Source organism: Hipposideros armiger, unplaced genomic scaffold (assembly GCF_001890085.2).
Source record: "Hipposideros armiger isolate ML-2016 unplaced genomic scaffold, ASM189008v1 scaffold_1790, whole genome shotgun sequence".
Taxonomy (NCBI): domain Eukaryota; kingdom Metazoa; phylum Chordata; class Mammalia; order Chiroptera; family Hipposideridae; genus Hipposideros; species Hipposideros armiger.
Window position 1 is genome coordinate 15,218 of NW_017733140.1, and position 13,070 is coordinate 28,287.

The 13,070-nt window shown below is 47.1% G+C and overlaps 2 protein-coding genes across 6 annotated transcripts in view; both read right to left on the bottom strand.

Annotated features, from left to right (window-relative positions):
- The window catches only part of ZNF783 (zinc finger protein 783), a 12,685-nt gene extending 12,520 nt beyond the window's left edge, over nt 1-165 (bottom strand). The window contains exon 1 of the mRNA XM_019634651.1: nt 13-165. Coding sequence (XP_019490196.1) covers nt 13-36 — 24 coding nt within the window. The 5' untranslated portion in view covers nt 37-165. The remainder of the gene's footprint in view (nt 1-12) is intronic.
- Nucleotides 166-2,292: 2,127 nt separating this feature from the next.
- Nucleotides 2,293-13,070, bottom strand: part of ZNF212 (zinc finger protein 212) — a 37,175-nt gene continuing 26,397 nt past the window's right edge. For 2 of the 5 annotated variants that reach the window (XM_019634656.1, XM_019634654.1), the window contains exons 3-5: nt 9,650-9,776; nt 8,327-8,416; nt 5,414-7,462 (exon numbers count right to left, since the gene is read on the bottom strand). In XM_019634656.1, the coding sequence (XP_019490201.1) occupies nt 6,600-7,462; nt 8,327-8,416; nt 9,650-9,776 (1,080 nt within the window). In that variant the 3' untranslated portion in view covers nt 5,414-6,599. Of the gene's footprint in view, nt 2,340-5,413; nt 7,463-8,326; nt 8,417-9,649; nt 9,777-9,864; nt 10,255-13,070 lie in introns of those variants that run through there. The other 3 variants (XR_002122963.1, XM_019634653.1, XM_019634652.1) reach the window with 3 other exon arrangements.

Consider the following 13,070-nt stretch of genomic DNA (forward strand, 5'->3'; position numbering starts at 1 on the left):
CAGGGCGCTTACCCGGGCTGGCGCCGCCTCGGCCATGGCTGCCCGCGTCCGGCTGTTCAGCTCGGGCCGGCCTGTCGGGGTTGGTGCGGCGCGCTGGCGACGGCGGCGGTGGCGGCGGAGCGGAGCCGCCCAGCCTCGGAGTTCCTGCCCGGCGGCCGCGAGCTGCGTCCGAGCCACGTGCCCCACCGGCCCTTTAAACAAGAGCTGCGCTCGCGGCCCGGCCCAAGGGCGCGCACAGCGCCCCCTGCAGCCCGAAGGACCGCACGCCCGCGGCCCGCGGCCTTCCGCCACGGCGGCCGCGGGAGCCGCCCGGGGGCGCCCGGCCACCCACCCTCGCCTGGGCTGCGGAGTAGATGCGGAGGGGCGGACGCGCCGCGGGCCCCGCCAGCCAGGCTGCCGTCGGGCGAGGGCGACCCTCAGGCCTGGCACTGGCGGGCGCGGCCACGCGCAGGCGCAGCCCAATGGGCCCGGCTCGGGCCCCTAACCCTCTCCAGGGTGCTGGGGCTTAGGGACCCCAGCGTCCCACACCAGGGAATTAATTAGGCCAGGGAGCTAATGAGGGAAATGCTCATTTTGAAACTTTGGGAGCTTCCCCCTATTTGGGGGGTAAAGGAACAGTCATTGCAGGGGAATCTCAAGTGTATGTAGATTTACCGTTTTAACACCTCTAATGGACCCAGTGACGATTAGTTTTAGTATATTATGCCCAGGAAAAACGGGGTAGAGGTGGGGTGATAAAGGTTTTTAAACTCATTGCTTGGTTTTCCAGAACAAATGGGAAGACCTCAGGAAATATTTATTTCATTAAAAAAAAAAAAAGAACAACAAAAACCCCTCCCTTCTCCCCCTCAAACCCTTTGGGAACCCTGGGTCTCCTCCTCCTGCCCTGCGGCCCCCTTCCGAGCAGGTACCCTGCACAGGCATCCTTTGCAGAGCCCTTGGATGCTCTCTATGCCACACCCAGTCTTCACTTGCACTTCAGCGACCACCTGGGATCTTCAAAGCTTTGGTTCAGGCTGGGCCTCCAAGAGTAAATGCATCACTAATTCAGGCCCTGAGGCATTTTGAGTAAACCACTATGAATCTAGGACCCATTTCCTCATTTATAATCCAAGAGCCTTACTCTGGAACCAGAGTTAATCACTGAATATAAAGAAAAATGTGGTCTATGCAGTTCAAGTCTTATTTTCTATCTTTTCTGCATTTCCCATTCATCTTTATAGCCTTTGTCCAACAAGTCCCCAGACTCTTCTGTTTGCATTGGGCATTCGCTCTTACAGGATCACCATTTTTCAGGGCTTTCTAATACTAAATATATTAGTCTGACCGACTCCTGATGAGCTCCTAGTGTAAACCAAAATTAATTTTAATAAAGGGTATTTATTTGAGCAAAAAGGAGCTGCAGCCCTGAAGACACAGACTCAGGTAACAACCCAAATTGTGTTCCACCGAAACAATAGCGAAAGTTGCCACCTAAATTCTCAATTAGGTCCATTTTCTGTAAATGAGGTATCAAAATTGTGCAGTTCTGATTGGACAGGGCAGGTCTCAGTCTGCTGATAGAAAGCTGAAACCAGGGTTTCCCCAGACAGCGGGAAGTAGAGCGAGTTCAGGCTGAGGTTCTTCCTGGTATACAGAAGACTGCAGGAGCCCCCGTCAGCAAATGGCTACTAGGCTCCTATTATTTAAAAATTTTGGGCCCTCGATTGACCATGGGGAGTCCATCTCAGCAGATAAATTCCTTCTCAGGGTTTACATCAAATGAATCTTTCTTCTGTTCAGCACTAGGGGTCCCCTTAATGCCTTCAGTACTCATTTGCAAATGGTTAGGTTGGGTTACTTCAACAAGGATTTCCACAACTAACAATGCCATTTATTGATTTGACCTCTTGTTACCTTAAAGTAGCACTTCCTAATCTTGCCCCAAATTCGAGGGGTGCATCTCACTTGGAGAAGGTATCACTTTTTAAAGCGGACCCACCCACAGTTATAAAGCTTAGGAGGGGAAGTATTAGTAGAAGGACACAGGAAGTACAACCAAGTCCCCATTCCTCCACGAAGCCATCCCAGGATCAGACAACAGTGTGTTCCCTATTCTGTGAATTCCCCTTCATACCGGTTCATTCAATAAGCGGGTGGTGAGCGCCTATGTGCAAAGACCCTGGGCTGGAAGCTGTGGAGTTGGTATATGATTAAGACATGGTCCCTGCCTTCAAAAAGCATCATGTCCTCTTGACTCTACCTTGGTGGTCTTGTCCTTCTCTCCTTGTCTGTTGCTCTCTTTCCACTGCAGCTGTGCCCAGTCACGTCCTCATTAGCTCTTGGTCTCCCTAAAAAACCTTGTAACATATGCCACACCCCAAACAAACAAACAAACAAAAAAGCATAATGTAACTCTTGATATTCCCAAACCACAGCTAGAATCAGTTTTTGCTCAAAACTCTCAGCTCCTCATTACTAACTCAATAAAACCCAAACTCCTTAGCCTGACCCCAACCTGTTTCTAACCGCGCTCCCCACTACTCCTCTTCTCACACCCCACCCTCCAGCCAAATGAAATGAATTGGCATTTATTTGTACATGCCCCATAATGTCTCCTATTTGGGTCACGTCGCTCTATTTAGAACGTCCTCTTCCTATCCTTAAAGGTCCAGTTCAAAAATCACCTCCCGGGCCGGCCAAGTGGCGCGATGGTTAAGAACTGGCTTGGGACGCCAGAGGGTCCCGGTTCGGATCCCACATATGAGGACCAGTGACACTGCCCTCCGCAGCTAAGATGCTGAACAACAGCTCAACCTGGAGCTGGGCTGCCGTGAGTCGCCGGCGACGGCGTGAGCTGCAGCCCCTGTGGCAGTGGGTTGCCATGGGCTACCGTGTGTAGCCAGCAGCCAGCATGAGCGGCCAGCAGCTGCAGTGAGCGGCCGTCCAGAAGCCAGCGACTAATCTGCCTTGCCTGGGAAGAGCGCAATGATGGTGCCAGCTTGGGCCAGTAAAGCAACGTCCTCCACAACTAGACTGAAGAACAAAACGACAGCAACTTGTCCTGTTCCCCTTCCCCCAATTCCCCAGCGCTGTTCCCATCCCCCAATTCCCCAATAAAAATCTTAAAAAAAAAAATCACCTCCCATAAAGCCTTCCCCAATGTCCCACAACTAAATATAATTGTTCTCCGAGTTCTTAGACTTTCAGCCTCACCTAGTATATATAGCTTTCTGCCTTTCATTAGATTCCCTGACAGACTGTAAGCACAATAGCAAGATCTCTCTGTAGACTTTGCACATAGAGGCCGCTCGTATTTGTGAGTGAACAAATTCTAAGGCAGAATGGAACATTGTGCCAGCCCAGGAAAGGGCTGTGCAAATATGCAGTATGGGAAGAAAAGGGATTTCGACAGAACATCAACTCAACTAGGGCAAAGAGCTTTGTTGTGTACACTGATGTATCCCCAGGTGTTTAAAACAGTGCCTGGATAATAGGTGCTCAATACGTTATCTGTTGAATAAAACAAATGGAAGAGGGAAGCTTTCACAGAAAGGGGTTATGAACTCAACAGTGAAAAATAAACAGTATTTGGTTCACAGGAAGGGCATTCCTGGGAAGTGAAAGAATGAGCTAAATGTGGAAGTAGGAAAGTATGGCTTAAGCACCAAATAACAGGAAGCTTGGGATGGCAGCAGCTTAGATATTTTACAGAGTGGAGTAAAGAAACTCAAGAGTAGGTTAGATGGTGGAACTCTTTGAGCTCTACACTAAAAAGCACACTTTGTCAGTAGCCAGTCATGTGCATCGCAAAATTTTGAGGAAAGCCCGTGTCCAATGTGTGTTCTGGGACAATAACTCTAGTAGGATTTGACTAGGGGTAGGTGACAAGTTAGGTTATTGAGTAGCTCAGGTGGGTGACAATTAGGACCTTACCTGTAGGAACAGTTAAAAGATAGGACAGATTAGTCAGTCACTAATGTTTGACATTAAATTCTTCCCTGCATGTAGATTTAAATCTAATTTGATCATCCCTGTTCATCAGTTCCATTTCCTGTTTTCTTCTCAGTATCTAGTAAAGCAGGCTTTCAGTGAAGGACAGTTGAAACAGGCTAGAAGCCAATTTTTTGTACCACTCAAGGCAGTGCCTATGTGTGCAGAGAATGACCTAGAGACCTTGTTAAAATGCAGATTCGCATTCAGTGGGTGTGAGTCTGCATTTCTACCAAGCTCCTAGGGAATGCAAATGCTGCTGGGGCAGGAGACCAGTTAGGTTACTGAGTAACAAGGATTGAGAATCCAACCCGGACACCAGGTACGTAACTGTGGGCAACCAGAAGCAACAGGGTCCATGGTCAAGTGTGTGGGCTCTGAAGCAAGACAGCCTGGGTTCCCAGCCACCCCTGCCTGCTGCTTCTTCAGGCTTCTTCCATCTCGTGTGTAAAAGGGGGTAGTAATCATACCAACCCCACAGGGTCGTGTGAGGATTAAACTCACTTTTATGTAAAGAACTTAAAATAGTTATCTAGCACGAGTGCTCAGCAAATATTAGCCATTCTTACACTAGTCCCATCGTTTCATACAATTATGTCCCTGCCTCAGGAAGAACCCAGCTGTGCTGGAGAAATGGAGCCCTACCTTGCGCTTTGCTCTGCTCCCCACAATGCAAGACAAAGGCTGGTCACATTAACAGACTCACAAAGAACTGGGAGGTGACAGTAATCAAGGATGGGATACAGGGGTGTCTGTGATGCAGAAGCTGGGGGTAGCAGGCTGTAGACGGGACTTCGGAGACGTTCCAGCTTTTCCTACATTCGGTGAAGCTGAGTATCTTGCCTGCTGCCTGTCCTGGGACAACTCCCCTCCACGTTCAGGCTCTACGCCAAGATAATCCTGTATCTTACAGTGACCCGAGCTTATTTCTATCTATCCATTTTATTTCTTCCTTTTCCCCCCATATCGCACTCACTCCTCCCATGGGCAACTGTAATGCCTTCAATGTTTAACTTTTTGTTTCTATGTGTTCTTACAAAGTGATCTGTTTTGTGTACGTGCATTTTTAATTTAAATACATGGTACTTATAGATCTCATTCAACTTCTTTCATTTTCCACTCAGCAATGCATGTATAAGATTGACCCATGTGGCTACACATATTGTACATCTAAGCCAAATTCCTAACTGCTACCCAGTGCTCCCAGGTAAACCCATCAGGTTGTACCTGCCTTCTTTACCCCCCACCTTCCAACAACTGACACTCAGCTGTCAGCAGCCCCTGACCGCGACAAACAGGGTTCCATATACGCTCCCTTGTCATCTGTCTAAGGTTTACATCAGGCCTCTGTCACTGCTCCAGGCCAGGAACCTCCTCTATGCTGGCCCCAGGAGGGTATTCTTGACAAATGGAGAAACACATCCAACATGAGCACTTTTTTTTCTAGTAGCAAGTTTTATTCTAGGCAACTGCAAGTCATCCAAGGGGACACTCCCATAGGACCCAGAAGCCCACTCCCAAATCCCCAAAAAGCGGGGCAGGCATTCGACACTCCTGAGACAAGCACCTGTGTGCTTTTCCGCCATCATCTCCGGGACAGTCACCCCAGGACTAATTTGGGAAGTGTGCCATCTGAGCCTCAAGGAAGGAACAACTGCTATAAGAGGAAAAAACTCAAACAACCACTGGTACAAGCTGAGCAACCTTAAGTAATAAAGGAGTCGCCTACCCTGTGAGGCTGCAGAAGCCAGCCAGGACTGGGATGGAGGGGAGGGAAGAACGGGCTATGGCGAGGAGCCCGAACTCCGAACTCCGAGAAGGAAGGCTCTATGTTCTCTCAGCTCCTTCACTGGACTCTTCATTTTCGACAGGGGCTTTAGGGGCTGCCCCCACTGCTCTCTTCCTCTAGGTCCTTTTCACTCGGTGAGCCCATCCGAGAGGGAGCCACACTGTGCCCCGATCTCTGGCCTACATAAGTGTGGGTGGGCTAAAAGAGCCCAGAAACGATTCCCTCCTAGAGGGTAGGCCCAGTCCCCAGGTTAGGAACAACTTCTACAACTCTGGAAATTAAAAAAAAAACAAGTGTCAGACTGTATTTTTTAAAAAAATCAACTAAAACCTAATTCCAAAAGGTTCTTCAGAGCAGGGCGAGTGCTTCATTTAAATTATTTCTTCTACTTGTTATTAACAAAGCGACTACAAAAGAGGAACTAAGAGGGTTATGCTTCCCAGAGCTCGCCCACACGCCTGCTCACTCCTTTGGCCCGACTCCACCCCGTGGGGAGACCTGAAGCGCTGGGACAGGCCCTCAAACCAGCCACCAGTCCCTGCGGGGTCAGACAGCCAGCCCCAGCCCACGAATTTCAGTGCGGGCGGGACACTGGAGACTTGAAGGTGCCAAGGTCACGGCAAACTCAGCAGCAGGGTACAGACAGCAGGGAGAGGCCTGGCCCCGGCCCCCCGCTTCCACACAGTTCTGAGGACGCCCCGGGGCTCGGCCTGCTGCTTAGTCAAGGGAAGGCAAGTAAGAGCAACTCCCCTCAGGAGGAAGCCAGTTCCCGACTGCGCAGTGTCCTTCGGGGGACTATGCCAGCCCCGGGTCCCCGCACAGGCGAGGGCTGGCACCCTTAGAGCAGGCCGCCAGGCCTCCCGGGCCCCAGAGCCGGGCCGCCCCGCTCGCGCTGGTGGATTTTCTGGTGCTGCAGGAGATGCTGTTTCTGCACGAAGCTCTTCTCACACTCGGTGCAGCTGTATGGCCGCTCGCCCGTGTGGATGCGCTGGTGTCGCACCAGGTCGGACGGGTGGCTGAAGCTCTTTCCACAGTAACCACAGATGAGGGAACTCCGGCTTTTCCTCCAGGGGATGTGGCCGGGCAGGGCAACCAGGCTGTTGGGCGAGAACCTCTCCTGGACACAGTGGCCACCACTGGGCCCCTCTTGCAAGTGGCAGCGCTGGTGGGTCACCAGGCTGACCCTGCAGCTGAAACTCCTCATGCACACCTCACACTGATGCAGCTTTGCCTTCTTGGACTGGGGCTTCAGCCGTGGCCTGGGCCGAAGGCTCTCTTCTGGCTCTGAGGCTGTGGAAGACTCCCACCCAGAGTGGGTCCGCAGATGTGTGGCCAGCTGCTGCTTAGAGCGGAAGCTGATCTCGCACTCAGCACATTCGTAGGGGCCGGAAGTGTTCCTTTTCAGCTTCAGGCCCTGCCCACATTCCTGACCCAGTTGCACCTGCCTACTAGATTTCTGCTTTGGGGGGCAACCCAGAGTTCTGCCACTGCTAGGGTCTCTGCTGCCTTCAACGGGCTCCTCTACATTATTGTCTCCGGGCCCCGATTCCAAGAGGACAGAACCGCCCTGACCGTCCCAGAGCTCAGTCTGCTCTGGGCTCAGGAACGCGTGCTCTTCAGCAATGCCCGAGAACTCTCCTGGGAGACCCGCAGAGCCTTCCTGCGGGTACTGTAGCTCCTGCTTGAGCACGGCCCCTTCTGCTGCCAAAACCAAGAAAACCAACAAAACAGGTCACATTCTAACACCTTTGATATCTTCGGAGCTAAACAAACATCTATGAATTTCTGAAGGGCTCAAATCAAAGTACGCCATGATCAAGGGAATTAGGACAATTTGGAGGTGGATGAGACTGATTGGGTCCAAGACCTGAAAAACTAAACCTATCTGCAGGTACAGACATGTTGGCTGGAAATCTGAATATATTATTCTTCTAGAACAATGTTATAAATGATAGTTCTCCAAGCTTATCCTCAAATCTGTATTCAACCTCTGGGAAAAATAGTTCAATATACTGTAACAACTAATGTAAGAGACTGTTAAAATAATAAATGTCAAAGATTAAAATAAAAAACTAAACCTACTGGGTCGTTGGGAAAGTCATGCCGCATTTTTGCATTGAAAAACAGAAAAATACGTCATGACTTTCCCGACTACCCAATACATATTTAAAAATTCATGTATCCAACTGTTCTTCCCACATATTCTCCCCAAATTACCTGGCTTCCAAATGCGTTTCTGCCCCTCACCCAGTCAGCCTCAGTCCTGAAGCTGTGACCAACCCTATTCTCTCTCAGTCCCCAGTGGGTTTTGACTAAAGCCTATTACGCAGTCTATCTGCAGGGCACGAAGAAGTCTGATATGGCCATGAACCTCAAGGCGCCCACACGACTTAAGACATACATGTAACAGGTGAACTAATGGTAATCATAGAGGAGTCTAAAATAAATAAATGCCAAATGAGGTTACTGATAATCAGTGTTTGGCAGTTTAGCAGTGGAAAAGCTTGCCATAGGTTGCAGGGAGTGGGGAGGGGGCTGGAATATTCTAATTCTAGAGTCACTCACCTGGGTGGACACCACCAGGGCCTTCCTCCTCCAAGTCACCCAGCATCTCTGTACCCAACTCCGCTTCCCCTTCTGGCTCGCCAAGGACCTCTGTGTTGGAAATGGGACAGTGTGAGCCCAGGAGAGAGTAAAAACTCACTGCGTACTGGTCATTTGCCAATGAACAAGGTGACCCAATGTCAAGGAGTCAGTATTAAAACTTCCAAAGATTCAAAGTACTGTTCTTGTGAATTTCCCCCAGCAGCTTGGAAAAATTAGAAAATTAAGGCTCACTCAAACAATCTATTCATGTGTGACTTGTGGCTCAGGCGGTCAGGCTCAGGAGCCCACCACGCTTGTCCCCAACACTACCATCTCTTCACACATCCATGGTGTCAAGTGTTGCTTCCTTTCAGGGTTTCTGATTTCATCTATGCTGAAACACTGTGAGATAAAGCAGGCACAATAATCTCTGCACCCGCGTGACGGCCAGGAAAAAGCCACCAACAGAACGCATGACCCAGCCACCTCTCTGACCGTCTGCTACTTTCCTCCCACTCCGCTCTGCTCCAGTCACACTGGCCTTCTTTTGTGTGTTTTAAAAAAAAATTTCTTGGGGAACAGCCATGGTCATTGGTCACGCATTGCTTTCATGCTACAATGGCATGGTTGACTCTTTTGAGGAGGGCGCAGCTCACAGTGGCCCATGACAGGGATTGAACCAGCAACCTTGGTGTTAGCAGCACCATGTTCTAACCAACTGAGCTAACCGGTCACCCCGTAATGACTTTCTTGACAATCCTCCATGGACCTAAGTTTTAAAAGATATTGTTTACCAAACAAAATGCACCTATATTGTAATAGCTAATATTTTGCATATAAAGATGTGACTCTATTAAGCAGCATTTCTAATCAACACAAAATAAACACTGTTGAGACCACGACTGGCTGTAATTCCAGCCAAATGTCAAGGAAAATTCTTAGCTTATGCTGTCTTGTCTCATCCCAGGCAACAAAGGGTTTCTTATTAGAGAATCTTAAGTATTTAAGTATTAAAAACAGCATGAGGACCCCTAATCATGTTACACCATAACGCATGCGATGGCATCTTATCTGTTAGTAAATGTTATCAAGATCTGACCACGTGACCACAGAGAAGACATGCACTATGGCCTTCCCAAAAGTCTCCACAAATTGAGGAGTCACCTGACCCATTTCTCAAGCCAGCGCAGGTCAACAGAGGACCCAAAATCAACCAGAATCCAGGTGTGGTCTGGGTCACAAGCTACTGGCCAGGAATTGTAGGATGTCTGAGAGAATTCTGGGGAGGAAGCCGCTACTCACTCAGAGAGACCAGGGTCTCATAGTTGCTCTTCATCACATTCCTGTACAGCTCCTTCTGCCAGTCCTCCAGATTGTCCCCCTCCTGCTCTGGAAAACAGACTCCATCATCTTCAAGCGACCGGGACATCTGAAATCACAAATGTCACACAATGAGTGCCTCTAGTTACAGCGCTGAAGGAAAAGTCAGCAATTTAGAATCTTAAATAACAGGATACCTTGGGGGCCTCCCCCTTGCTGCCCGGGGGCAGCCGCAGGACCCAGAAGTTCCTGTTCCTCAGCAGGTTCTCCATGTTCTCCAGCCGCCTCTGCAGCAGCCCGTACTCCTGCAGCAGGGTCCCCAGCACGGCCCACTTGCCCTCCAGCTGGTTCCCGAACTCCAAGGTCGTCTTCTCGCAGTCGGCCAGCTTCTTCTCGGCTGTTCCCGTCCGCCCCTCCAGGCTCTGCAGCCGGGCAGCCTGGGACTCCATCTTCTTCTCCACAGCTTGAATGGCGGCCACCACTGTCCAGAGTGAGAGCTCCGTTGTCTGCAAATAGGAGCTTTTCTCTGTCGCTTGTGGGGGCAGTGTGGAAGAAGCCAGAGGTGTGGAGCGGCGCTTCCTCCTGTGCTGAAGAACCAGACACAGGGTCACAGTCAGTGTCATTTCCAAACATCCAGTAAAGAAAGCAATGGGCCCAGTGGGTCCAGGAACGCTCAGAGCTAGTACCTAGCTTCTACTGTTTTTTTTTAATTTAAAAAGTATGTTCTTTTGTATTCTGATACTGCAAGTTACACACACACATTGTAATAATAATTTTAAAAACTGAGAACTAGGAAGGGATGGAGGGAGGAAAGATTATGTACACTACCACCATCCAGAGTAAGCTGTTAGCATTTTCGTGTTTTTCCTATGTTTTTTTAATCTTTTAACTAAATTCTTTCCCAACAAAATTGAAATCATATTGTACATACATTTTGTTACCTGCTTTTCACACACAGCATATTCTCTAAGACTTTTCTCTGTCGGTATTCATTTTTAAAATCAATTTCTTTCTAGTTGATATTTTGGGTTATTTGTAACATTTTATTATGATAAATGATATAATTTACATCCACTTGGCTCCACATTCCTGCCAAGACTTCACAGTTGATCTTGTCACCCTTGCTGAAACTCTTTCAGCGTCTCCTTACAATAAAGACAAAGTTCCTTCCCTAGCAGGACCTACAAGACTCATTCATTTTTACACCCCAGCAGTTAGTGTAAGTGAATCATACCTACTAAATCCTTAGTGAATGTTCACTGAAATGATCTAAGTCCTCTGACATTTTTCTTATGCTTCTCATTTTTATGGTCTGCCCTTGACAGTAGGAAAATCACTATGGCGGAAGCTCAAAATGACTAAAACCAACACTTGGGATGTCTTCCCGAAGCTGTCCTCTTACCTGCTTCGTCCCACTGCGTGCTCAGATTTCAGTCCTAACCTCCCAAAGTTTCATATCCTTTTAGGTGACACATTTTATTCAGGGCTGCTTCTCTCACCACCATGAGGACACAAACCAAGACACTAAGAACAAATATGTGTTTATCGGCCATTCACGTTTCCCCTTCAGTGAGCTGCCTGCTGAAGTCTTACCCATTTAGCTTTTGGGTTATCTGACTCGTCCTGACCGTCTCACAGGGTTTCTCTGTAAGCTCTGGACACTAATCTTTATCAGCTATATGACATGTTGCAAACATCTTCTCCTTATTTGGGCCCCATTTTTTTACTCTCTTTATTATCATTTGATAAAAAGTTCTTAACTTTAATGTAGTTGAGTTTTATCAGTATTAATTCTTTTATGGTTTGAACTTGCATGTCAGGTGGGAAAAAAAATGTATATTCCACAATACTATCTTCTAAATACTTTATAGTTTTGACTTTCACATTTACATATTTACCTCAATGAGAACTGATATTTGTGTACGGTGCAAGGCTCAATTTTCATATGGGAAATCAACAAATCTAACATTAAATAATGAAAAATCCATCATTTACCTACTGACCTACCATGCTCTCTCTGGCATAAATTCAGTTTTCTTACAGTCTGTTTCTAGCATCTCTAATCTGTTCTATGGGTCAATTTTTCTATTACTTATCAATATTATCATCTTAATGACCATAACTTTTTGATAACAATTGATATCTGGTAAGGCAAGCCCCACCTCCTTGTTTTATAGGTGTATACTGAAAATTTTGGGACTGTTGATATCTTACAAACTTAAAAGGTTTCACAAAAATATCCTTAGAGATTTTATCTGGAACTGTGTTGAATTCATAGATAAATTTGATAAGTGACATCTTTAGGACAAAATGTTTCAATCCATACACATAATACACACTCCTTTTTAAAAGTATTCTTAATATCTTTAGATACATAAACATATTCCCAAGGTACCTGTTTCAATCACCAGTTGCTGTATAATAAAGGATCCTAAAATTTAATGGCTTACGAAAACATCTATTTTGCTCATGAATCTGCAACTAAATGAGGGTTTGGCAGGGACACCCTGTCCCTGCTCCACTCCATGTCAAGTGGGGCAGGTTATAGGCAGGCAGGCAGGCAGGGGCTGGGCTCCCCCGAGCAATCCCATGCAACATGGAGAGAGCACATGGTGATGTTCTGTTCAACAGCCCTACCTAAGATCCCGGTCCAGTCAGCACCAACTGCCGCAACTTTCTTTTCTAACAGATTTTTTTTTTTGGTCTTCTCTCTTTTTTCACTAATCTCTCTATACATAGAAATTATATATGTGGGATATATGTGAAGAAAATTGACCATATCCTTTATATATGTGCTGTCCAGCCACTAGAAACATGTAGCTGTTTAAAATTAATTAAAATTAAATTAATTAAAATTAAATTAAAAATTCAGTTCCTGAGTCATACTAGCTACATATGAAGTGCTCAATAGCTACATGTAGCTTGTGGCTACTATACTGAGCAGTGCAGAGAGAATACTTCCATTATCTCAAAAAGTTCTATTGGATATACCATGCCCATACTAATTTTTTTCTGCTTGATAAAATACTAAGGCTATGTTAAAATCTTCCACTATAACAGTGAATTTTTCTTGTAATCCTTTCAATTTTTGTTTTATATATATTTAAGGCTATAAAATTAGGTGGATATAAGATTAGGACTGTCCTATCGAGCTGGTAAATTCTTTTACCATTATGAAAGTAGTAGTAGCCCTCTATCTCTAGCGATATTAACATAGTTAAGCCAATCTTCTTCTGATTAGTATTACCATGGTATGCTTTCATATTCTTTTCTATTCAACCACTTCTACAGCTTTGAGTTGCAGCTCTTATAAACCATATAGCTGGAGGGCCGGCCGAGTGGCTCAGTTGGTTAAGAGCTCGCTCAAGAGTTTGAGCTCTGAGCAACAGCGGTTCGAGTCCAG